The sequence below is a fragment of the Odocoileus virginianus genome, chromosome 3 (assembly GCF_023699985.2).
Source record: "Odocoileus virginianus isolate 20LAN1187 ecotype Illinois chromosome 3, Ovbor_1.2, whole genome shotgun sequence".
Taxonomy (NCBI): domain Eukaryota; kingdom Metazoa; phylum Chordata; class Mammalia; order Artiodactyla; family Cervidae; genus Odocoileus; species Odocoileus virginianus.
The window spans coordinates 2,039,939-2,066,211 of NC_069676.1; the positions used below are offsets into that span (position 1 = coordinate 2,039,939).

Sequence of the window (26,273 nt, forward strand, 5' to 3'; positions counted from 1 at the left end):
CAAACTCAACCTCCTTCTCCCCTCACGACAAGGGCTTCCTTGTTGTTTCAGCTGGTGAAGAATCCGTCCGCAATGCGGGAGACCTGGGTTCGATCCCTGGGTTGGGAAAATTCCCCTGGAGAAAGGAAAGGCTACCCACTCCGGTATTCTGGCCTAGAGAATTCCATGGACTCTATAATCCATGGGGTCGCCAAGAGTCGGACACGACTGAGCGACTTTCACTCTGACTCACCACAAACGTATTGGCTAAGGCGCCTCTTTGAGCTTTCCAGTGCTTTCCCTTATTCCAGCACTTCTGCAGCGTCCTTCAATTTAGTGTCTGAGTTTGGAATTTCTTGTATTTTATGCACGTTTGTGCCTTAATGTTTTCACCAGTATCTTTGGACATTATCCCGATTTCCTGATGCGCTGGTAACACGGGAATGCTGCTGCTTTGGGGAGGAAGGGGGTTAGTTGAGGAGGGTTTTGGACAAAACCACCATGGTGAGGCTGGGTGTCCACTGCGTATACCAAGGGTGAGGCTGTCTGCCCCCAGTCACCTTTCCTTAACCTCCACTCCGCCCATCTCCCAGAACCCTTCTTAAACCCCTCAGCCCCCAACTTTCCTTCCCGAAAAACCCATCACTCTCATCCCTTCTGCCTGGCTCCTGGCCTCCTCCGGACACGTCTCCCCCCACAGCCCTCAGCACCCCACTCTTCAGCCCTCCTCGCCTACCCCCAGCTCTCCCTTCCCAGACTACATCTCCTGAAAATACCAACAATGTAAAGTATATCAATAAAACATAGAAAATTATTGCCATGAAATCTCAACTCTTGTGTTTCTTATATTTTCTTAATACTGCTGGAAGCTGCTGGATTCAGTTTCAACACACCTTACGACCTTGAAATTAACGTAGTTAGATAGGAGGAAGGAGAAAAACATGGTATATATGGGGGAGGGGGTGGCGTTCCCCTGGAAGAACAATCAGAACCATCCTTGAACCGCAGCTTCGCATGGGTTGTGGGGAGGGGGACTGGGTGCTTTTGATCCCACTGACCCCAGCCTTGCCTCTGACGCCTTCTGCACCCCCACGGTCCACCCGGGTGTGACTGTCTCAGCTCAGAAGTCCGTGGGCGAGCATGTCCTGCCTCTGTGTGTCTGCATGGGCGCTGAAGTGGAAATAAGTCCACAAGCTGTCCAACCGTTGCAGCTTCAGATTCCATTTCTCGGTCCTCTCACTTCTGCAGCTGTGATTTCCGTCCTTCACTCACACCTGGCTCTGGGATTAGACTGCAGCCCTACTCTTCAAATTTGCTGAAATAAAATGGGCACAGAAGTCGCTTGGCCAACACGGGTGTTTGGAAAAGACTTCAGGAAGCGACCCCAGTCATCTTGCAAACAATGCGGGCCAGCAGCTCTGCCTATCTCACGTCCTAGGCGGGCGGGCAGTTTGATGGGCCCCGGATGCCAGCACTGCAGTGGGAAAGGCACGGGAGACTGAGACCCCCAACTCCGTGCCACGCGGGGCATCCCTCGGTGGTAGCAGGATGGTTTTTGTCTGCGGGAAGCCGAGCGGCAGGACAAAGGCTGTCTAAGCCATCTTTTACTTCTTCGCAATCCCGCAAGCATTGCGTGAAGTTTACCATCTCTGTGCAAAGCTCCACAGCACACCCTGGGATTTCCACCACCTCCTTTCCTGCAGCAACTGTAAAGAATTAAAACTTTTCTTCAGATAACCTTTGTGCTGTCTTTTCTTTACCTGCAGGATGCTATCTCTGCAGAATCTGCCTCCCTCCCCACAGGCTCTGTGTTAGCAGCAAGTAACTAGCGATCTGGAGAGAAGCAACATTCTATTGAGGGAGAGGAGAAAACAAAAACAGTGTTTGTCATTGCATTGTTTGAATTGTATGAAATGCTTGTGACAATTTTAAAATGATTTGGCTTCTTCTCGTGTGAGGAGACAGCTTACTGCACATTCACCTAGGAGGAAAGGATAGTTTCATTCATGCATCACAAAATCCGGGATGATAAAACTGTGCTCATTTCAAGCATGCAACCTTTTATTCAATATATTTATGCAATCTAGACACTGTACTCTAGAAATTATAAGTGGGAGGTGTTTATTTGGGAGGAGGTGTTCTTTGAGGGGAGAGGTTAAAAATTATCCAAACCCCCTTTTAAACTACTTTTACAGGCTATTCCCAAGCATTGTCTGTCCCTGGTGGTTAAGCTGGAGACCCTGTTTCTTTGCTTTTCTTTCTTTGCCTTTCTCTCCCCTCTCTGTCTCTTTCCTCCCTTCAGTCATTTTTTCACTCTTTTTCAAACAATTCATGAGCTTTTGTTTTGTTTCTTTGGCTGTACTGGGTCTCTAGCTGCCACGGGCGGGGGGAGCCACCCTTCAGTCGCAGTGGGCGGGGGAGCCACCCTTCAGTCGCAGTGGGCGGGCTTCCCATTGAGCCGGCTTCTCTTGTTGAAGAGCACAGGCTCTAACACCCAGGGATTTCAGCAGTGTGGTGCGTGGGCTTAACGGTTGAGGCTTGTGAGTTCAACAGTTGTGGTTCCCTGGCTCTAGAGCACACGCTCAATACTGTGGCACACGGGCTTTGTTACTCCTCGGCATGTGGGATCCTTCCAGATCAGGGGTCAAACCATGTCTCCTGAGTTGGCAGGCAGGCTCTTTACCACTGAGTCACCAGGGAAACCCTCTTTCTTTCCTTCCTTCCTTCTTTCCGGAAAGCCTTATGCCTGCACTATAGGGTTCCATCTGTCAATACAAAATATTGCTCTTGATACTGAAGACTGTCCCTGTCCATCTGGGCTGCTATGACAGAATACCACAAACTGGGGAGCTTAAACAACAGAGTATAGCACTCATAATTCTGGAAGCTGGGAATAGAGATCAGGGTGCCAGTGTGGGTGGGTTCTGGTGAGGACCTCTTCTAGATTGCAGGTGGCTGCCCTCTTTCTGGGTACTGACCTAGAACAGAGAAAGAAGAAGAGATGATTTTCTCTGCCAGATGCCTGGGATAAATTCTTTCGCTACTGAGTGTTCTGGACATATCTCCGAATATGCCACACTTGTCATACTGATTATTTGGGACTGAAATCAGCGGAGAAACAGCAAACACTGTGAGAAACTTTCTCTGAACTCCCCCAACTGCTTAAAAACAGTTCCTTCCAAATGAACTTAACTGTCATCAATTCCCTCCTGAGAGTTTCATCAGCAGAGGAAGACTGATTCATCAGAGAGAGGAGACTAGACGTCAATGCCAGACCCAGACAGACTGTCACAAACTATCATATCTCCTGTCTAGTCTCCTAAGGGCCTGTTGTCTTTCCTAATATCGTTTACTCTCCTCTATGAGAACTACTTCTCCCCTTCTCCTACTAAGGTGGTATATAAGCTCTCAAATCTCATTGCTTTTGGGGTTATTCACTTTTTTCCCCTGCAATAATAATCCACTTTTTCCATGCACATAGTATTTAAAAATGAATAAATTTGCATAACTTTTCTCCTGTTATTCTGCCTGTTATCAGTTTATTCATAAACATACCTACTGAACCCAAGAGGGTGGAAGGAAAGTTTTTTCTCTGTAACATTACAAATGTATTAACAGTTTCAATAACTACCACCAGTGAGTCTTAACTGAGACAGAAAGCCTGCTCAGAACACCGAGTTTTAAGAACAAAAGATAGCTTTCATTCTGAGAAATCTATACCAACTAGATCTACAGGCAAAACAAAAGAGATTTTTGTTTGAGTGTACTGCCGGTGCAAGATCAAGCTTCAGTCCTTTTCCAAGGGTGAGACCAATCATTTATATACATTGGTCATTAAATTTCTGGTATAAAAAAAATAATGGTAAAACAGTTTGAATAAGCGATCTAGAAGCAAGCATTTGTCTATTTTATAAATGTCTCTTGTATTCAAAAACTATTTTTAAAAAGTTGAATTGGATTGGGAATGTGAATTTGAGTGAAATTTCATCTGCAGTTCTTTCAGCTTTCTACTGCAGTAGAAATTTTAAGATATCTTATTGGTGTTTTTCCCTGGAAATATAAACACAGGGCAATGCATTTTAATATTTTTCCTACATATATGTATTATTTCCTCTTCAGTATGATACATGTATATATATATATATACATATATATATATATATATGTATATATATCTCATATGTGTATTATTTCCTCTTCAAAATGAAATTCCACATCCAAAGCCAAAACAACCTAGGTGTGGTTAGCACAAGGCTTGGTACCGCTGACCTAATTTCCAGGGCTAGTTATCTCATCAGCTGTTTCACTTGAGAAGTGTTCTTTTTTCTGCCTTTTGCTGTTCCATCTGCAAAATAGAGTTAATAATAGTGCATATGTGGAAAGGATGTTATGAGCACTAACTTGAATTAAGTATTCATTAAGTGGATTCCTTGGTGGCTCAGAGAGTAAAGAATCTGCCTGCAATGTGGGAGACACAGGAGATGCAGGTTCCATCCCTGGGTTGGAAGACCCCCTGGAGAAGGGAATGGCTACCCACTCCAGTACTCTTGCCTGGAGAAATCCATGGACAGAGGAGCCTGGTGGGCTATAGTCCATGGGGTTGCAAAGAGTCAGACAGGACTGAGCAACACTTTCATTTTCACTACCACTTGATAACAATGAGCTCTCTAGAAATGTTTAAGTAAACTATAGATTTTTTAAATAAACAGACAAAATAGTTAATACTGAGCACATCCAAAGCAGCTCAGCTCACAGACTTGCAGGTAGGGAACACTGCCTCAGCTCACAGACTTATTCATTCAACAAACACTGGTTAAATCTCTATTATGTGCCAAGCTCCATGTTCCACCTTGGAGATTTAGAAGTGAAGGACACATCTCTTGCCCTGGAGTTTACAGCTTAGTCCATGCTCTAGCAGACAAGAGAAAGGCTTATGCTCCATATTTAGGTGATGTAGTTCCCCTGGCACAGAGGGAGCTCAGCTGAAGCACGCATCTCTGGCTGTGGCTGGATCTCTTCTGAGAAGGACAGAATGAAATGGAACCAACAGCACTTGAGCACTAAATATATAACCACATCCTGCCATCTGCCTGACATACATTCACTCACAGCAATCCCATTAAGTAGGCATCCATAGCCTCACTTCACAGATGAGGAAGTAGAGAGGCAGAGATGGTAAATTATTAGCCCCAGACAGGGAGCTAAGCACAGGCTATCTGAAGAATGGCCCCCTGGCATCTCTCCTCCACTTTCTTAATACCCAAACTTTCTAAGACAAATATTATCCCATTTGGGTTTCTTCAAACTCATATCTTGAAAGTACCTTGCTAACTGCTCTAAACTCAATGAGTCACTCTGTCTTTTACGGGTGCTGTTAAGCTTCCTCGTCTGTTTGGATAATGCACGGAAGGGCTAAAGTTGCCCGGTAAATGACCTCCACACCAGCGCTGGGAAACTGATGTGCGTAGGAATCTGCTTAAAATGCAGATTCAGGCTCAGTACACTTCAGGTGGGGCCCAAGCATGTGCGTTTCTAACGGTGTTCTCCAGGCATTATGTGACACAACTGAGAAATGTGAATTCACAAGCCCTTCTGTTTCTATCTTGGAAGTCAATATAACAGGGGAGCTTAATCTTCTGTATATAGGAATTAATTTAATAGGGAGTCAACTTAAGGACTGATGACTTCAATTAAAAATAAGATAGGCCCCAAATGTAGTCTCTTATGCTAAGCCCCATATCACCAAACCAAGATTTTACTTAATTACAGTTTCGGCTTTCCTAAAAATAGAATCTTAAACCACCCAGTCAGGAATTGCCTGATCAACACCAGTTAGGTAATCTGCCTAATTAGAGCCCTGCTATCTCCTGAAGAAATAGAGTAACCTTAGAGTAACCAAGCTGCTTTTTGGCCTAGCATATCTTCCTTGTTCCTGCTTCCTTCTGGCTGTCGAAGTCTTTCATTTTGTACAGCCCCTCTCTAACGGCTAGATTGGCTGCTACCCAATTTGAATCATTTCTGCTCAAATAAACTCTTTAAAATTTTAATATATCTCAATTTACTCTTTAATGGTTCCATAAGCTCCATTCTGATGGGTAATTACAGAACAATAAAAGTATCTAACCCTTGGGGTTATTAGGAGGCTACATGAGGCCATACATATACACTTAGCATATAGCTGTCACTTCAAAGGGGTTTGTTTAGTTAGTATTAATAATAACAATATAAAGGACTAATGTTTCCTTTGAAACCCATTCATTTCCTCCCTCCAGTTAAAAATCTGCCTTGTTGCATCCTATGTAAGTACCGTAGTTTGTTTTCAGTACTGTTTTCTGTACTTCTGAAAGAGCTGTTCGCATTTACTCTTGAATTCTGAAAGGAATTCTGTCTTCGGCCTTCGGGGGTAAAAAAATGATAGGAAACAAATGATTGGAATGGTGGTTGGAAGCTGCCATTCCCCTCTGCTAAATAAGAACAATCTTACCGTGTCAAGAAATGTCCCCTTGTGTTTTGTCTCCTATCCAGGAAAATCGGAGACGCGGGATTAAAGCGGGTTTTTATTACTTTCTTCATTTTTTTGTCCGATACAGACTTGGTAACTAAACAAAGACCCAGCTCCAGTTACAACAAAGGGTTTAAACAGAAATCCGCAACCTGACTCGGGAGGCCTGGATAACGTCAGCCCGTCGAGTCGCAAACAGTCAGACACCAACTGAACTGAACTGAACTGAACCTGACTCCACTCATGGCCTTCGGATTGGTTGACCTATTGTCCAATAGGAAAGAAGAGCTGGCATCTACTATTTACATAAATTCTTTGTAACCAGGCGGAGCGGGACCGACTGTCCAATCCGATTCGAGGATGTTGGAGCCCTCATTTGAATACGGAGATAATAAATAGTCATCTTCGCCACCCGCTGCAGGGCTGGCTCCTCCTGACTTCCGTTACAGAGGCGCCGCCCAAGAACCGCTCCGAGAATGCTGTCTGGTGAGGCTTAGGATAAGCGAAAAAAATAAGCGCAGCCACAAGCAGATCTAATATATCGACGCGTATAAGGTGCTGAAGCAGATGCTCCCCAGCACAGGTATCTCTCCCAAGGCCATGGATATCTTGAACTCGTTGGTCAGGGGCACCTTTGCGCTCACGCTTCAGCGAGGCCTCGGCGCATTACAAGTGCTCTTACGAATACGTAAGGTGAGGCATGGAAAATGCACATCTGCACTGCTGCCCCATGCGCAGTGTGCCATGCCAGGAAATACCGAGACTGTCACGGACAGTGCTCTGAAATTCAAAGGCTCCTTTCACAGCCACCTCAGTGCTCAGAAGAGCCTGCCTCCTGGTGTGGTTGTGAAATGCTGTTCAGTCAGGGGTATGGAGGAGATGGAGTGCGCTCCTGAAATAAAGCTAAGCCTTTTTAAAGGGGCAATCATGAGACAAGTGCTCGGGGCTGGTGCACTGGGACGACGCAGAGGGATGGGATGGGATGGGATGGGATGGGATGCGATGGGATTGGGGGGCGGGGGGATCGGGATGGGGAACACATGTAAATCCATGGCTGATTCATGTCAGTGTATGGCAAAAACCACCACAATATTGTAATTAGCCTCCAACTAATAAAAATAAATGGGAAAACAATAATAAAGGGGGGGGGGGGCATATTCACCAAAAAGACCTGCTGTGTTATCCTCAGCCCCAGTCAGAAGCCTGAGAGGGCGCAGCCCTGACGCTTGAGTTCTTGAACCCGGTCCAGGTCCTTCTGTCTGCAGGTGGCAAGTGCTTTGCAGGTGAGGGGGTCACCTCCAACAAGGCTGAGTGCCAACCTCCATCTCTATTCATACACCCTCGTGGGTCACGCCGGGGTGTGCTGGACATGACACTTGGTGAGGCTCTGAGTGTTGAAGCACAGACCAGGCTGTGACTGTTGGGGGAGTTCTTCCGGGCTTTGCCACGGCAAAGCTCATGAGCTTCTTTCCCCAAGCATTTAAGCAGCATTGAGTTTCAGCAGCTACTTGTAAGTATTAACGCTGTTCCTGTTTAAAATATCAAAAGTGCGGGAGCACAGGTAAGTCTAGACCCTCAAGACAGCTAAAATCCCTCGAAATAGGTTGGTTTTTTATCCGAAAAATGTATATACCTTTGACATTCGTTTCATAAACGGTTTGAGTTGGGTGGTTTTTTTTTTTCCCCTCCCCGGTGTTACTGAGGTATAATTAACATATAGCATTGTATAAGTTAAACGGAACTGGAAGTTGTACCTTTTGACTGCCTTCATCCAATTCCCCATTCCCTCCCCACCCCTGCCTCTGGTAACCACAAATCTGATCTCTTTTTCTATGAGTTTTTGTGTTTGAAGTGTAAAATACCTACAACACTATGTTAATTACTGATATACAACATAGTGATTCCATATTTCTAAAGATTTGAAAATTATCACCATGATAATCTAGTTGTCATGTCAGCATACAAAAAAATATAATTATTGTGTGTACTTAGTGGCTTAATAGAGTCTGACTCTGCAACCCCATGGACTGTAGCCTGCTGGGTTCCTTTGTCCATGAGGATTCTCCAGGCAAGTACCCTGGAGTGGGCTGCCATGCCCTCCTCCAAGGGATCTTCCCAACCCAGGGATTGAACCCAGGTCTCCCACATTGCAGGCAGACTCTTTACCATCTGAGCCACCAGGGAAGCCCATATAATTGTTGACTGACTATAATTTCCCATGCTGTACCTTTCATATCTGTGACTCCTTTATCTGTGATTCATCTTTCCAGGTGTCTGTTGGCCATCTCTAAGTCTTCTTTGAAAGAACATCTATTCAGATCCTCTGCCCATTTTTTACAACAATTGGGTTGTTCTATATTGTTTGGGGGTTTTATGTTGAGTCATATGAGTTTTGTATACTTTGGCTATGAATTCCTTGCAGATATATCATTTACAACATCTCCCATTCAGTAGGCAGTGTTTACATTTTGTTGTTGATAGTTTCCTTCACTATTCAAAAGTTTTTTAGTTTGAGATAGTCTCATTTATTTTTTCTTTTGTTGCCCTTGCCTGAGGAGACATATGCTTTGGGAGAAGAACCCCGCATTGACAGGCTATTCTTTATCACTGAGCCACCATATTCCTTTCATAGTTAAGACGATTAGGGACAGCTGTGATGTGCTTTCAAGCCCCCCCACCCCCCCAATTCACCCGGCCCCCTAGTTACAGCCTCATTCCCTATTATTCTGACAATGTTAAAGTAGTTTTTATTTCAAGCCATCAGTGATAATGGCCTGTAATTTTCTATTGTTGTAGTATCTTTGTTTAGTTTGGTGTAAGGGTGATGCTGGTCTCAGAATAAGTTCAAAAGCATTTCTTATTCTACAAATTTCTGGAATCATTTGAGACGGATAGGTGTTAAAACTCTTCTCTAAATGTTTGGTAGAATTCACCTGTGAACCTGTTCAGTCGAGGATTATTATTACCCAGTTTCAATCCTGGTGTTAGTTTATACTTTCTATTTCTACCTGGCTCAGTCTTGGAAGATTGTATATTCCTAGAAATTTGTCCATTTCTTCTAGGTTTTTAATTTTATTGGTGTATAATTACTCATAGTAATCTCATGACCGTTTATAATTCTGTGATGTCTGTTGTAACTTCTTTATGCTCTTTTGAAGAGGCTTTTCAATAAAACAAATGCAGTACATTCTAAAAAACTTCAGTAAAATTGTATGTAAAATAAGTGTTGCCTGTATGACACATTTAATAACAATTAAGGCATGTAAAGCCTTACAGGCCCATGCTGTTCTCAATCTAATCTCATAGTGCTGGTGATTCCCAAACCACGAAAAACACCGTCACAGAACAACCCAGTCTCCAAGAGCCAAAAATGCTATGTGAGATTTGGATTCACAGCTGTGTTCCCTCAGGTGGACAATGGCCATCTGATCCCTCCCTCAGGGACTTCACACACATCATTTCCAGTGACTGCTACCCTTTAATCAATATTTAACCTCTTGCACAGTAAATTCTATTTTGCATTTGTAATTTCTTATTAAAGAGACAGTTTTTCCGCCTCCAAAGTACTTCATAATAACAAAACTGACGTCAAATTTCTGAGAGGAAAAAGGGAGTCACGTAGATGCATTTCGGATTGTGTACCTGCAAAATTCCTCCAGTTCCTTTCAGATCCTTAATTTAAGCATTTACCTTTGTTATTTCAGAGAATTTGAAATCGTCATTATTCTCTGGAGAATGATTCCATTGTGCTGAGTCCCAGTTTTCCTCACCTCTGTGTATTCTCAAGTATTTGGTTAACTGCTCTAGTTTAACTTTCAACTTAGTGTAAGACTATTTCTCTGTTGTAACATTATGATAAACATAGTTTCTATATACATTTTTTTCTCAATTTTCTTAATCATAGAATCTCTGTAGCAGAGATTCCATATGCCTTGCCTCTTCCGTAACAGATTCTCTTCCTAGGAGAGGGCGAAATCAGGTCCATTCTGCACCTGGGGCTGTCTGTGCAGCCTCCACTGGACTATTCAGCAAATAGGGGCAGCCTTTTTAATTTCAAGCTAATTCCCTGTGCTAGTATAAAAAGTACTAAGAAATTAATTGGTGTTTTGCATTATTCACAGAAAGTTGTATTTTTTCTAGAACTCTTTGCAAATTATTGTAAAATGTTCATTTTACTTAATTTTACTTTTGATACTAACAGTGCTGTTGCCACTGCTAGCAATTTTTCTGTCACAGTTTCTGCTTTAGACAATTTTCATTTGTTAGACCTACCTATGTGTGTGTTTAAGCTCATTAAAGAATCATGTGGATCTGTGAAACTAGTTAGTTTTCATTAAGATATTGACTCCCAATCTAATTTGGTAGGAGGCTGAGGGCTTGGACCCAGTCAACAGGCCCCTATTTCAAAGTAGAGAACTGAATTTTGTAGGTTTTGTGTTTGTTTTTTTTTTTAAGACTGTAACTGATAAGATTTTAATTTTATAATAGTTCAATTCTTTTTGGAAGGGTACTTTCAACACTAAAACTACCCCAAAACTGGAAATTATGTATTTCTTATGAACAGCACAGGGCAGCCCTGTATTTTATCGGCAAAAGTCACTCATGGAAAGAGTACAAAATGTGAGGCAAGACCAATGCTTTAAAGCATAAAAGATTCTGCAACATACTGAGAAGAGACTATACCAGAAGAGAGGCTTAAAAAGCTGGATTTTTCATTCGTAACTGATATTTTCTGAAAATCTACTAAAAGTCCACTTTCAGCAACTGAAATAATACTTCCTATAAGTGTACCTGGTTGATCCTCTGAATACATTTCATTAAGAAGCACTATAATGAATGATAGAGTGTGAGAGGAAAATCACGTATAGCAGTTTGTGAACAACCAGATGTTATGACGCTTTCTCAATGTTAATTTTAAAAATCTGAATTCACTCAAGCAAATCATTTTCTGAAATTAAACCAGAGAGTTTTGTTAATGTTCTTTCATCAGAATCTTACCATTTCCATTTTCACATGTAAAACATTGGGAAAAACCTGAACTGTAATAAAACTAAACTGGTAATAACCTGAACTGTAATAAAACTAAACTGGTAATTACCTTTGATTGCTATTAACAACCTAGCATGTCATCAATACAATTAAAATGGATAGAAAGTTTTGCATATTGTGGCAAACAGCATGAACTGGATATACTCAAAAGCCACTCGTATCTGCTTTCTTGGCCTTTCTCTCCTGTAGAGGCCAGAAAAAAAAATGTACTTGATTTCAAATACCTGCAGTTAGGGACAGACATAAGACATGGGTCTGGCCAGGGAGGGCTGTCCTTTCCAAATAAAAAGTAAAGATTTGCTAAGAGAAAGCCCCTTGGCCTCTTTCTCTTTTTTCTTCTCTGGATGTGGAAGGACCAGAGATATTATAGTCCCTTTAACCAAAGGACAATACAAATGAACACAAAGGTCTACCTGGCAGATCACACAGAGGTGAAAGGAGTCAGTGTTCCTGAGCCACGTTCTCAGGGCTGGACTGCCCACCTCGGGACTTCTTATTGCATAAAATACATACAAGCTAACAGATTAAGCTACTCTAGTAGGGTTTTTCTACTAGTGCAGCTGAATGCACTTGTAGTAGATATGAATATAAAATTCCGAGTAAAAATCCAGTTAAGAGTCATGAAGAAAAAAAAAAGTTATGAAGAAAATCTTCAGCAACCCTTCAAATATTCTTAAAAGGGCCTCTATGATAATTTTATCTGAAGAAGACAAATACTGCACAACCAATTAAAAAAAAAAAGGGAGAGGAGGAAGATGATGTTTGATGGTAGTGAGACTATTCCAATGCCAAACAAAAATGAGATAAGGCTGGAGAAGAGCATGACTCTAATAGCAAACAATTATGGTCTAGTATTTCTTATTTGTTAGTTTCAACAGTCAGCGAGTCCATTTCTTGGGCAAGTCCATTTCTTGGGCAGAGGGATTCTAATATTTTTTAAGTCTGAAACTTCAAACTTGGGAACTTTTCCTCCAGGTTACCAGCAATGGTCTTCTCAGCTTCACGGAGGATTTTCAGAAAATCTTCCACCATAGGGCTACAGAAAGGAAGAAGAGTCTCAAATGCACAGGAACACTTCTGTTTGCTTAACTTGCCTTCCTTTAATCTGTGAGTTACCTTTCTCCTTTGTTAATACTTGGAAAATATTAGAAATTTACAGGAAATATCCTTCAAGATTTTCAAGTGGAAACCATCTTGGGTTAAATCAGACTTTTAGTTTCTTCCGTGTTAGACTCCGTTGAGTTCTCTGCATCCTTCCGACAATGTTCCATATTTTGTAAGACACAAATCAGGCTGTCACTTAGAGAAAGATCCACTCTTCCTATCTTTAGATACTCCTGTTCAGTCTGTGAAGCATAGATGGCAGACAACACTGAAAAAACAAGAGGCCAGCACTGTTTTCTGTTCTTGCAGTATGATGGGCGGATTATCAGACTGGCAGAATTCATGGCACACTAGGTCAAAAAGTATATTCCAAGTGTCTTTCCCAGTGTCAAGACACTGTACAATTGCTTACATTCCATCATCTACTGTGGTGAGCAGCTGTAAGACATGCATGTAAACATCGAGCCCTTCTGGATTTTCAGTGTACTTGTTTTGCAGCTTCAAGTACACAGGGCACAATTCGAAACACTGGGTGCTGTTCAGAATCTTCCTGGGGTTGGTGCAGAGCCTGAACAGCCCCACTTCTAATCCATTCCAACATTAGCTTCTCATCCAAATCAAACTGCTTGTCCACAACTTCCCCAACCTTTACCAGCAAGTCAACATTTGTTGAACCTGACATGAAGTAAATGCTAGCATAAATAAGCAAATGCTAGCATAAATAGCTGGATTTTCTCAGATTCTTTCAACCCAGACACTGGCCACTTCTGTCTGGGAAAGGCAAGTAAGTAACAACCTGCTTGTTACCAGCAGAGTAGGAGGGTCTGAATACTTGGCCAAGATTTTTATCACTGCTGATGGACACACATATCTCCTGGAAATGGGCCATATTACCTAAAATTCCCACACATGTTTCTCTTAATCGAGGACATTTGGATTTGGCCAATACTCCCATAAATATGTCAGGAGCATTAAATTCTTGGAGAAACAAAGCCACATTCTCATCCGTTGACATATCCCATACTCTGCAAATTTCATTCTCCATTTCTTCCTCAAGCTCCATCTGCTGCTCCTCGTCATCAGAGCTGGATTTGGCATTTTCAGGGCTAACCATCTGGATGAGCCCGTTGAGGATGCCAAAAAACCAGTGCTTGCTGGAGACCACGCTGCCTATGCAATCCCCCAGGGCCGTTGCCACCTCCTCCGCCAGTAGTTTTTAGTATGAATTAGGTATCTACTGAGAAAATGAAAGGTGTTGTCTTTTGATGAGAGATCACTTTAAATTTTGGATTACAACTAGGAAGGCAAAGAAGTAAAAACTGCTAGAACAAAATTTCCATTTCGAAGTATTTATTTTTCTAAACACTGTTTCAGACTATAAAAAAATACGTTCGAACACTAGATATGTTCATATAAGTATGTTCAAACATATACAGATAGAACATATAGATAGGTTCAAACACATATCTATAAAAGAGAACAAAGGAAAAGAAATAATGCCTACACACTGCTATCACTGTAACTATAACAATACTATGTGCCCATGAGTGCACAAACTCAGGCAGAGAGGAAAGGAGGGTGTGGGAGGCAGACACAACTATCCAGATCTTTAAATGAGGCAGTTTTCACTAAAGTTTTATTTTCAGTTTTATATATACCTGTCAAAACTTATTTATATTTAAACAATTGTGTGTTGTCCAGATGATTTTTAAACGTATTTCTGCTCACCAACAAGTTTTTAAATCTCAATTTCCATTTTTGTGTATAAAGCAGATAAAACTAAATAGACCTATCTTACATTAGGATGAAATGCTGAATCTGAAGTTGAATGAAAATGAGCTCGAGGTGAAAAAAGAATTACCTAACCCAGCTCTGTGTTAACGAATAATAGTGTATTCTATAAACTGATGGTGGTATTGAATAGCTATTTCAATAGAAACCTTTAAAAAAACTGATGTGACACCATTTTGTTTTGTAAAACGTCTTGTCTTGGGATTTGCATTCTTGCAACTACTAACCAACCATAAAGTATTTTGGACGCCAAGTTTAAAATGTGTGGAGTGTTAGAAATTCTTTTACAGTGGACCCATGTAGAAAAAAGAATGAGGCGGGCGTTTTTCCAGCCGCTGTGGTTGAGGACACGGTGGCGGTGGGCACGTTTTCTGCCCAGCCCAGCCCAGCCCAGCCCAGCCCAGCCTTACCAACCGAATCAAGTATCCAACCTTCTTCCTTTGGACATAATTTGCAAAAGCCCGGTTGTTAGCCTTTAATTGAACGTCAGTCCTTGCCAGAGATGACACGACCTTTCAACAACACATCTAATTCTCAAAACAGCTCAAGAAAGTGATTATTTGAAATCCCCTTCTTACAAATAAGAAAAAACAGGCAAAAAAGGTAGGCGATATCTTCCTCAGTGCGAACTCTTCACGCTAAAGCACTTTCTCTGAACTAAGATGACATTTTCCAAATGAATGCCGTGAACTCAAAGGGAAAACTGTGCGTCACCAGTGCGTCACTGAGAATAATGGGGCTGAAGTGGAAGTTTACATTTGCTGAGAAAAAGGTTAATTTTCTCTTAAACTGCCCTCCTTTCCCCAGTCCCGCCCTAGGTACCTGCAGCCAGGGTGGGCTTACTACATCCAGTTCTCGAGCACAGAGAGCTGTGTTCCACTATGCATCCATTTTCCTTTCGGTTTCAAACATTCCGCCTTTGAAGAATCCAGACATGCAAACATCCTCCGGTAAATGTTCATTGCCTTAGGATAAAGATATCTGGTCTGGGCGGAGATGCATCGCCAGGCGCCAGCGCCAAAGCTGTACAACACCCTCATTAATAAACACGGAGGTATTCGAATAGCATACAATCTCTCTGGGGAAGCGGGAGATGGGGCGGTGGGGGTGATGATGACCCGCGCCACCCACCCACAGGCGAACATCATGCGCACACAAAATTGTACCATGCCCGCAAGCGTCAGAAACGGCACTCTCCAGACCCTAAAGACACTTGAAATCAAGGTTCCTATTTTGTTTAGTGACGCGTCGCTAGCTTTGAGTGGAAGCAGTGGTGGAGACGCAGCCTTTTCATTGTTTCCCGCACTGTTATTTCTCCTCGCCAGCCCATCCCCGACCACTGGTGAAATATAGGTACACTTTAGCATTCTGCTCACATACACACGCGCGCGCACGTCTATGGGGCAGGGGGGTGGGGGAGAAATCCAAGCGCGCTTCTAGTAACCTAGAAGCCACCACGAAGTAGACAAGGGATGCTTTTACATAACAAACCCTTCACGTGTTCGACACCCTTTCTCGATCTTGTAAGTGGCTCTGAAAAGAGCCTTTGGGTTTCCGGGCACCAAGATGCAGCTCATTTAGAGCTGGTGTATTTGGTGACGGCTTTGGTACCTTCCGAAACAGCGTGTTTGGCCAACTCGCCGGGCAACAGCAGGCGCACAGCCGTCTGCACCTCTCGGGACGTGATGGTAGAACGCTTGTTGTAGTGCGCCAAACGGGAGGCCTCGCTGGCGATGCGCTCGAAGATGTCGTTCACGAACGAGTTCATGATGCCCATAGCTTTGGAAGAGATACCGGTGTCCGGGTGCACTTGCTTCAACACCTTATACACGTAGATGGAATAACTCTCTTTGCGGCTGCGCTTACGCTTTTTGCCATCCTTCTTCTGCGCTTTAGTAACAGCTTTCTTGGAGCCCTTCTTGGGTGCGGGAGCTGATTTGGACGGATCTGGCATGACGGCGGATCTTTCCAAATAAAAGAGAAGTCGCTTTCCAGAGCTACTTAACTTATACGTCCTGTATTCAAATGAGGAATCTAGAGTTTCTAATTTCTGATAGGATCAAGCAATGCGCAACGTCATCACTGGAAAAGGCAGATGCAAATTAGGGGGAAATGGTGACTTCCTTTTCTGGTTGGTCACCATTGCTACCCAATCGGGCGGCGCCGGCTGCACTACCTCAAGACCATATATAAGGACTCTCTGATTACAGTGGGTTTGTGGGTGTCCTGTTTTTTGGCTTTGTCTGGTTATCGTGCGTGACTGGGAGATGTCCGGCCGAGGCAAACAGGGCGGTAAGGCGCGCGCGAAAGCGAAGTCGCGCTCCTCGCGCGCGGGCTTGCAGTTTCCTGTGGGCCGAGTGCATCGGCTGCTCCGCAAAGGTAACTATTCTGAGCGTGTGGGTGCTGGCGCGCCTGTCTATCTGGCAGCAGTGTTGGAGTACCTGACGGCTGAGATCCTAGAGCTGGCGGGCAACGCGGCGCGCGACAACAAGAAAACGCGTATTATCCCACGCCATCTGCAGTTAGCCATCCGCAACGACGAAGAGCTCAACAAGCTGCTGGGCCGCGTGACCATCGCGCAGGGCGGTGTCCTGCCCAACATCCAGGCCGTGCTACTGCCCAAGAAAACCGAGAGCCACCACAAGGCCAAGGGCAAGTGAGGCGACGGAGGCGGGCCGGAAACGGCCGTGCTCCCCAGGGGCCCCCCTGACACCAAAGGCTCTTTTCAGAGCCACCCACAGTGTCTAGAAAAGAGCCGTACTGGCCGAGGGCTGTCTTTCGGAGCGTGTTTCTGCGCGAATCTGAGCAAGGGTGGGCTTGAGGGAAATCGAACCAAAGACATGATTTGGGTGCGCATAGGGGCACCGTGGGCTGTGTGTTTGTTTGCTGCAGGTAACGTCTGACTTTTCTCTTGAATCTCACCCCCAAGGTCATGGAGTTTTAATCCGACTCATCCTTAAGAATTTGTTATTACCGGTGACAAGCTCCTTTTGATACTGTGACATTCAGATGCCAAGTACGGACTGTTTTCTTATCCCAGGAGAAATCCATAGATTGAACTGGTATTGAAAGTATTTAATCTTAAAAGAAAACCTGTCGTTTGAGGTTCTGATAGATAAGCGTGATTTCCATCTTAAAATGTATGAACGCGTGAGTTAGATTTTTAGAGAACATGAGATCAGAATTGTCTATTGTATTGCGAATTCTTAAGTTCTTGGGAAGGGTATATCTTGTTAGATGCGTTTTCAGCATTTGAAATGTATCAGGTTATATTTTGAAAATGGGTGCACATTTTTAAAGGAAAACTCATTGTAGATTAATTATTTAAAGGAGTTTAAATTACTATATTTGTGTTGGTTAAACATTAATAAGAGCCCCTTAAACTAATAGCTAGAGTCAAAATAATCAGTACATTGAATTTGATAAAATTATTTTTGTGAATTCAGTAAATCTAAAATGAACAGTGTTAGGATCAGATTAAGTAATGTATATGTGGATATTTCAAAAGATGATTGTTCGTGTATTCCACATGCTGTTACAAATAAGGGGTGGAGTGTCCCAGATATGCTTCTGCAAAGTCTACTGAGAAGTGAAGATTTTAATAGCACGCACTTCATGGGATTGAGGGATTAAGTGAGTAAATCCATAGTAATCCCCATGTTTAAAAATCTCTAGCACAGTGTGAGTTTAGTAAATGTTACTCTTGCTGTCATCCTTACTGGTTCCAGTAATTTTTTGTTATAATACATACAGGCCACTGAACCAATTTAGGAATGTTATAAATATTTATCTTACAAAATTAAATGTACTCAAACCGGAGTTCCCTAGACACTATCTGGAACTAACCACATATTTGCTAGCCTTTAGAAAATATCCTAGCAACATGAAACTGCACCAAAAATTGATAAGAACTATCAGTGTGGATAGAAATATCACTTCTAAGGCTGAGTTTATACAGCCACACGCTCTGATTAATTTTCAGCTAATTAAAATTAAATACAAAGGTGCAGTTTCTCAGTCATCCTAGCCACACATGGCTAATGGCTACCACACGACAGAACAGATACAGAAGGTCTCCATTATTACAGAAAGTTCTGTTGGGCAGCTCTGGTCTGATCATCTGTCAGGGTTATCAGGTTTAGAAACATGATGCAATATGCAGAGCTGCCTGCCTTGGGTAGAGAAAGCTCATCAGACTCTTGCTTAAAGAAGAAAACAGCGTATGGCCTAGCCATTCTATCCCCCAGATACATACCAGGACTCGGCTACCCAAACACCCCTCTCACATTCACAGCAGCATCCCAAAGATAGAAACAGCCCAAATGTCCATAACAGATGAATGGGTAGACAAAATGTGGTCTATCCATATAGTGGAATACTATTCAGTCATAAAAAGGAATGACATGTCCATGGATGAACTTCAAAAATGTTGTACTAAGTTAAAGAAGCCTGACGCTAAAAGTCACATATTGTGTGATCCCATTTATATGCTAGCATACAGAACAGACAAATTCATAAGGACAGTAGATTGTTGCTAGTTAGTTGTTGAGTATTAGAGGAATATGGAGTATTGTTCACTTTTGGGGTAATGAAAATATTTCAGAGATGGAAAGAGGTGATTGTGAATGCCTATATGTCACTGAATCACTCACTTTAGAATGGTTTATGTTTATGTGAATTTCACCTTGATTTAAAAAGATATGTGACCTTAATAGAAGGATATGCACTAACAAGAAGAGGAGTTTGTGTCTCCATCTCTTTTAAGCAATAGGTGGAGTGTGGGCTGGCCTGCCTGCACAGTAGCATCCCTCAGAGACCACGTGGGGAGAGGGGCATGGAGTCCTTTGGGTAGCCACAGCCTTTTCCTTCTGCCCACCTCGGAGTTTCAAGCCTTCTTCCCATCCAACTGACACATATCATGCATTCCCTTCACCAGAATTATCTTGGTTATTCTCCCCATATCCCTATGGGTGGGCACTTTATTAAGAAAGATGAAGTGGGAGGGAGATCCCAGAAGAAGAATGCAGTCTGGGTGGCCTCAGAAGCATCCATGCTCACTGCAGATAAAGTGTTCCTAGTTTGTGGAACTCTCAGCTTAGCCTGGCCCAAGTCTAATAGGCCATCTCTCCTGTCTAGGTGTGACCTGTACCCGCCTCTGCTGCACATCTAGTCTTTCCTCCCTGTAATACCAGTTTCCGTACATTCACCAACAAATTCAAGAATCTTCCAAGTGAAAAAGCAAATGGATTCCTCCCCTCTCCCCAAAGTTTCTGAGCTCCCCTAGACTAGGGAGAGCAGAGGAACTTGGAATTAGATATTGAAGTACTGGGTCACCCAGTTCCTAGTGCCATCAGATCTGGGCTGAGCTGAGCTGTTCTACATCATCCTGTTACATGGCTGCCCCATCCCTGGTCATCAGAATCTGCCTAATGCTCCCCCTCCACAGTTTCCCTACCTCCAGCTAGAGTCTTATTTTTATGTATTGCTCACAAAGCCTCATGAAGCTTTGATTTTCTCCAATGCATGCCCAGCAAAAGCTTAAAATTGCATCCCTTTCTCTGCCTGCTTCCCTCCCTCCCAGTTCCTGGTCAGCTGGGTTCCGCTGCCTCCTGTAGAGGTCTCCAGGGACACCAGGTCTTGGTGCTTCTCTCCTCTCTCAACTTTGGTCCCAACAGCCCCTCCTGTCAGTGCTGCCCATGGGTCTCCAGGACCCCTCTGCTTCCTGCTGCCCTGTCCTCAGCTCACTCCCAGCCACATGCAGCCCTCTGGGTCACGTCCTTCCAGGTCACTCCAGCAGGATATCAGATCTGCCCCCAAATGTCCTAGAGAGCATGTGGGTCAGCAGTTTGAGCCAAATTCCATCACCTCAACTAGCTTTGTCAGTGATGTTTCCTAAGGCGCATTTGACTTTGCACTCCATGATGTCTGGCTAAAGGTGAGGGATTCACATCATCATGGTTATCTGGGTCATGAAGATCTTTTTTGTATAGTTCTTTGTATCCTGGGCTTCCCTGGTGGCTCAGACGGCAAAGTATCTGCCTGCAATGCAGGAGACCCAGGTTCGATCCCTGGGTCGAGAATATCCCCTGGAGAAGGAAATGGCAACCCACTCAAGTAAGTATTCTTGCCTGGAAAATTACGTGGATGGAGAAGCCTGATAGGCTACAGTCCATGGGGTTGCAAAGAGGCGGACCCAACTGAATGACTTCACTTTCACTTTTTGTGTATTCTTGCCACCTTTTCTTAGTATCTTCTGCTTCTGTTAGGTCCATACCATTTCTCTCCTTTATTGTGCCCATCTTTGCATGAAGTGTTCCTTGGTATCTCTCATTTTCTTGAAGAGATTTGCTAGTCTTTCAGTCTTTCCCGGCAAAAAAAAGAAAACAAACCCAACAGTCCAAATTGATTTAAATAAGCATAGAACCAGACTCAGGACACAAGTGTTGGAATTATCTTTCAGACTAGAATTCTAAAACTGTGACTAAGATGTTAAGGGCTCTAATGGATAAAGTAGAGGGCAAATGCTAAGAAAGTATCAAAAGGGAATGTGAGAAATTGAAAACACTGTGACAAATGAAGACTGCCTTTGATGGGCTCATTAGCCAGCTTCCTACAGTCTAGAAAAGAATCCATGAGCTTGAAGAAATGTCAATAGAAATCTCCCAACTGAAATCCAAAATGAAAAAGGAATAATAACAATGAATAGAAAATAGAATATTCTAGGACTGGGATAATTACAAAAGCTGTAGCATGCCTGTAATCAGAATAGTAGAGAGAGTAGAAGAAATACTTGAATAATGGTTGAGAATTTTCCAGAATGATGGAGACTAAACCACAGATCAGGGGGTTCAGAGACCACCGGTAAAAAAGAAATCTACGCTGAGGCACATTACATTCTATTACAGAAAATCAAAGATGAAAACACCTTGAAAGAACCGGGGGTGGGGTGGGGGGGGCAACACTAACAACAGACTAAGTTAAGACTTCTCATCAGAAATCATGAAAGAAAGTGTGGCATGACATATATACAAATTATTATATTTTAAAAAATCACTAACCTAGAAATTAGTATCCAACAAAATAATTCATCAAAAGTGAAGGAGAAAATCAAAGACCCCAAATAGACAAAGCAGTCTTGAAAAAGAAGAATGGAGCTGGAGGAATCAACCTTCCTGACTTCAGACTATACTACAAAGCTACAGTCATTAAGACAGTATGCTGTTGCTGCAAAACAAAATGTAGAGCAATGGAACAAGATAGAAAGCCCAGAGATAAACCCAAGCATCTATGGGCATCTTATCTTTGACAAAAGAGGCAAGAATATACAATGGAGAAAAGACAGTCTCTTCAATAAGTGGTGCCAGGAAAACTGGACAACTACATGTAAAACAAAATAGAACACTTTCTAACACCATACACAAAAATAAACTCAAAGTGGGTTAAAGATTCAAATGTAAGGCCAGAAACTACAAAGCTCTCAGAGGAAAACATTGACAGTATACTCTTCGATATATATCACAAGATTCTCTTTGACCCAGCTCAAAAAAATTATAATCTATTCTTAGTAACTGATAACTGTTCAAATAATAATGGCAACAATAGATTGGATGATAATGACAGCAATGTTAGAGATGGAAGAGAGGAAATGGTAATATTCTGTTATTTCTATTTATAAGTTACCTGCACTAACCCATGAAATGAAATAGTGTCATTTGAAAGTGGAACAGATCACCAGCCCAGGTTGGATGCATGAGACAAGTGCTCGGGCCTGGTGCACTGGGAAGACCCAGAGGGAGCGGGTAAAGAGGGAGGTGGGAAGGGGGATCGGGATGGGGAATACATGTAAATCCATGGCTGATTCATGTCAATGTATTACAAAACCCACTGCAATATTGTAAAGTGATTAGCCTCCGACTAATAAAAATAAATGAAAAAAAAAAAGTGGACTGAGATTGGCTATAAACCTGTATATCAAACTCTAGGAAAATTACTATAAAATTGGTATGCTAGAGGACAGGGTATGGAATCATATCACGGTACAGCCATGACAGAGATTTCTGAATAACTTTAATGTTCATAACTACTTTGAAATGACAGTAGTTGTAAGTCTTCCCCAATTAGAAGCTGTTTAATCACTGATACACATTTATAATGATGTGACAAATTTATATTTTGATAGTTTGCATTTTGCTAACTTCAATATAATTGATTCTTTGTATTTTTTTTAAAAAATTTTACACTTAAAAACATTCTGAGGCATTCCACTTTATGCATTAAAAATATTTTTAAATAGTCTGAGCTTTACCAAATTACCATCATTCATCCATCCATCCGTCATCATTCCCTTTAACGCTGGGAACATGCAGAGATTCTGACACTACCTATTCCAAATGAGTGATGGCTTTGAGGAGATTAACCAGTGTGTCTCAGTCAGATGAAGAGTCTATCCCTAGTCAGACCCACATCATGCACACCAGGGCTTGCTTAGGATGGTCCCTCTGGTCCTTCTGCCTCTCTCCTAGCCAACCACACCTGACTTGAAGAGGGTGGCAGGACTCTGTGCAACAATTACTGTCAAATGAAAAAAATTCCAGATATAGTAAGCAGAGATTTTCATTTGAAAAGATTATTGCAAGGGAGGGGAAAGGGCTATTGCAATAGCAAAGGAAAATTCTTTCTTCTACCCATCTTAGTTCTTAGCTGGGGCTCTGTTCACAGAAGATGAATTAATGAGAAAATCATGAAAGTTCCACCATGACTCAGGAGCCCTCATAAGGAAATGAATACTCACAGACAAAACCGAAATGCTTTTGTGTTAGATGAAACAAAGGCAATTATGGGAAAATGACTAAATTACACCTGGGAGGCTACAAGAAGACAGGAATTATCTTAATAAGGTCAGTTTGTGCAGAATCCTCTTTGGTCTTAATATTTCATCCTCGATGACAAGACTCTTTCTTCTTGCATAGGGCAGGCATCTTTCACGAGGGACTTTTAACTCCCGTTTTCAGTAAGAAAGGTGATATCAGAATGCTCTCCCATCAGCTGTTTTTCAAGTGTCTAGTTTAAAACAATCCTTTTGCTCAACTAGCATAGTATTTGGGGATGGCACATTCTGGCGCCCTTCAGCTATGTCCTTAAGGTCTATAAGCCTCTTACAGGTTTAGGTAGTGAAGGATCTTCTTTTATATTGAGAAGTGAGCAAGACTAGGAAGAATCCGGTATAAGGAAGAGGAATGCCAGGACAGTCGATGGGATGGTAGGTCAGGGAAGGCTTCACCCTGAGCCCAGCCAATTCCCAGGTTAAGGCTCAGAGATAGGATATTGGACCAAAGCTGAGCAGATAAGCATCTTGTTCATAACTATCAGGCTGGTTTATTTCTCTCATCAGGTTCTCAACATAGATTTGAAATACCAAATTAACTACAGCTCAAGCACTTAGGATTATCTCAGCTTTCCTCTGATATAGCAAGAGTTTGAAATAGCAGGCTAGTTATGGCCCAGTAAGAGCTCAGGCAAACAAAACTTTATTAAAAATATAATAGATAATACACTGTCAACACAGGAGACAGGACCAACCCTGGAGAGGTCCAGATCCTGCTTAGTTTTTCCTTTATATATGTCATGAGTCCTCCTTTTGTTTCAGCTTTATGCAAAATAGGGCTTCTACCTGCCACGAATCAGGGAAAGGAATGCAAATAGCATGTGCTCAAAGCCAATCAGGGAAGAGGGCATATCTTTGGGGGGGGGCAGTTTCCTGCCAGAGGTCCTCCCTTAGATCCTCTACTTCCTGTTCTTTCTGCTTCGCCCACTCCCCACCCCTCCCCCACCCCCGCCGCCACCTCCCTACCCCCATCTTGAGTGCCGTCAGTGTCATTTGGCGAAGATCGTTCACTGCAGGGCACAATGATTGAGGGAATTCCTTTAACCTTCAAGAAAATTCAAGTTGTCACTACCTACAGGCCAAATGCAGAGTGTAAGCTTCTAGAACTTTCTTCCCTCAGCCCATAGGGGAGGAAGAGAATGCTGAGGAAAAACAAGGGAGCTGTACATGGAGATGCAACACACACAGTGACGCCCACCTGAACCCAGACCTGACGCCCACCCCGATCCAACTCAGACCCACTTGGTCTCTGAGCAACCCTACGAGCTCCAAGACGCCAGCCTGTGAGGCCAAGCCCTCGCATCCCGAAAATAAGGGGCAGGCGCCCATGTTGTGTGCCTCCATGGACCAATCAGAGCTCAGCCTGCCCTTACGCCACCCAGCAATTGGCCAATGGGAAGGCTACGCCCTCTATAAAAGAGGGCAGGCTCCGCGCTATCGCACGTCGGCGGGGGACGGAGAAAGCTGTAACGGCTACTCTTATCTAGGTGGTGGAAGCAGCAGCGGAATGGCCCGAACGAAGCAAACTGCCCGCAAGTCCACTGGCGGCAAAGCGCCTCGTAAGCAGCTAGCTAGCAAAGTTGCTCGCAAAACTGCCCCGGCCACCGGTGGCGTGAAGAAGCCACATCGCTATCGGCCTGGGACCGTAGCACTGCGCGAGATCCGCCGCTTCCAGAAGTCTACCGACCTTCTGATTCGGAAGCTGCCATTTCAGCGCTTGGTGCGGGAAATTGCCCAGGATTTCAAAACCGATCTGCGCTTCCAGACTTCCGCTGTGATGGCACTGCAGGAGGCTTCTGAGTCGTATCTAGTCAGTCTCTTCGAAGACACCAATCTGTGTGCCATCCATGCTAAGCGTGTCACCATCATGCCTAAGGATGTTCAGCTGGCACGGCGAATTCGTGGAGAGCGTGCCTAGATTCTTTGTGCATGTGGTTGGTAATTTTGACCCCAAAGGCTCTTTTCAGAGCCACTAGCTGCTCAAAAAGAGTGCTGCACACAGACGAGTTAGCTCCTTTTGAGTTAAGAGGCCTGACTGATTCTTACGGGCTGTGTGTGTGTGTTAGTCGCTCAGTCGTGTTCTCTGCGATGCCTTAGCTCCTCTGTCCATGGAATTCTCCAGGCAACGGTACTGGAACGGGTTGCTAGTCCCTTCTGTAGGGGATCTTAGTGACACTGGGTTTGAACCCAGGTCTTCTGCAGTGCAGGCAGCCTCTTGACCATCTGAGCGATCAGGGAAGCCTCAGTGAAATCATGGGTAGTACCAAATATTACCATTTCAAGAGAGAGCTTTGCTATGGAAGTTAATTAGCCAATAAACCTGATGTGGAGAACTAATACTTGAGCGAAGACCTTGGTAACTGGGAAAGATTGACGGCAAGAGAAGTGGACAACAGAGAATGAGATGGGGTGGTGTCACAGAATCAATGAATATGAGTTTGGGCGAGCTCCGGGAGTTGATGGGACAGGGAAAGTCTGGCGTTCTGCAGATCATGGGGTTGCAGAGTCGGACACGGCTGAGGAACAGCTGGTAACTTGGTGGCAGCACGTGGTAATGAGTTTTCCATCCCCATTGCGTGAACTTGTTGAAACACAGGGTGGTTAATCATACTTTAAGTAGTGGAGCTCTGTGGAGATGATGGGAGCATGGATTTTAGGGGGAAAAGAATTTTCTCTTCCATCGGTGGTGATTCGAAGTTTCTCCACTGAGACTTTATTAAGTTGATTAAAAGCCTGCTAGATTTTCTCATTGTGCAAAGGGGATAAGATCCATTCCCTACTATACTTGTTTGGGCTACACTTTTGGCATGTGTACGGTTGAAATGATGAAGCCTGTATGTATTTAAGAGAAATAACCAACGTTTATTTTTTTACTTACTAGGTTTCTGGCTTAATTATAAAAAATTAAAGGCTATAAATAGATAAGAGATGTGTACTTGGGTCCCAAATGCAGGATCTTCTGCT

General features: G+C 43.2%; 3 protein-coding genes, 1 long non-coding RNA gene and 1 pseudogene across 5 annotated transcripts; 2 read left to right on the plus strand and 3 right to left on the minus strand.

Moving 5' to 3' along the window:
• Positions 1-1,857: 1,857 nt before the first annotated feature.
• On the minus strand, positions 1,858-6,763 carry LOC139032784 (uncharacterized). 2 transcript variants are annotated; one of them, XR_011485394.1, is made up of 3 exons: positions 6,464-6,763; positions 6,287-6,374; positions 1,858-2,957 (listed from the first exon to the last, which is right to left on the minus strand). It is a non-coding gene; the product is annotated as an uncharacterized lncRNA (long non-coding RNA). The 2 variants fall into 2 exon arrangements; XR_011485390.1 differs by lacking the exon at positions 6,287-6,374.
• Positions 6,764-12,266: 5,503 nt separating this feature from the next.
• On the minus strand, positions 12,267-13,847 carry LOC110137973 (protein SAAL1 pseudogene; annotated as a pseudogene).
• Positions 13,848-15,701: 1,854 nt separating this feature from the next.
• H2BC26 (H2B clustered histone 26) lies at positions 15,702-16,468 on the minus strand. The gene has a single exon (XM_020894710.2). It carries the CDS (start codon positions 16,377-16,379, stop codon positions 15,999-16,001), a length of 381 nt encoding a protein of 126 aa, XP_020750369.1. The 5' UTR covers positions 16,380-16,468; the 3' UTR covers positions 15,702-15,998.
• Positions 16,469-16,685: 217 nt separating this feature from the next.
• H2AC25 (H2A clustered histone 25) lies at positions 16,686-19,161 on the plus strand. The gene has a single exon (XM_020894709.2). The coding sequence runs from the start codon at positions 16,693-16,695 to the stop codon at positions 17,083-17,085; it is 393 nt and encodes a 130-aa protein (XP_020750368.1). The 5' UTR covers positions 16,686-16,692; the 3' UTR covers positions 17,086-19,161.
• A 5,491-nt stretch (positions 19,162-24,652) lies between these two features.
• On the plus strand, positions 24,653-25,559 carry H3-4 (H3.4 histone, cluster member). Its single transcript, XM_070460802.1, has one exon. It carries the CDS (start codon positions 24,817-24,819, stop codon positions 25,225-25,227), a length of 411 nt encoding a protein of 136 aa, XP_070316903.1. The 5' UTR covers positions 24,653-24,816; the 3' UTR covers positions 25,228-25,559.
• Positions 25,560-26,273: the final 714 nt, after the last annotated feature.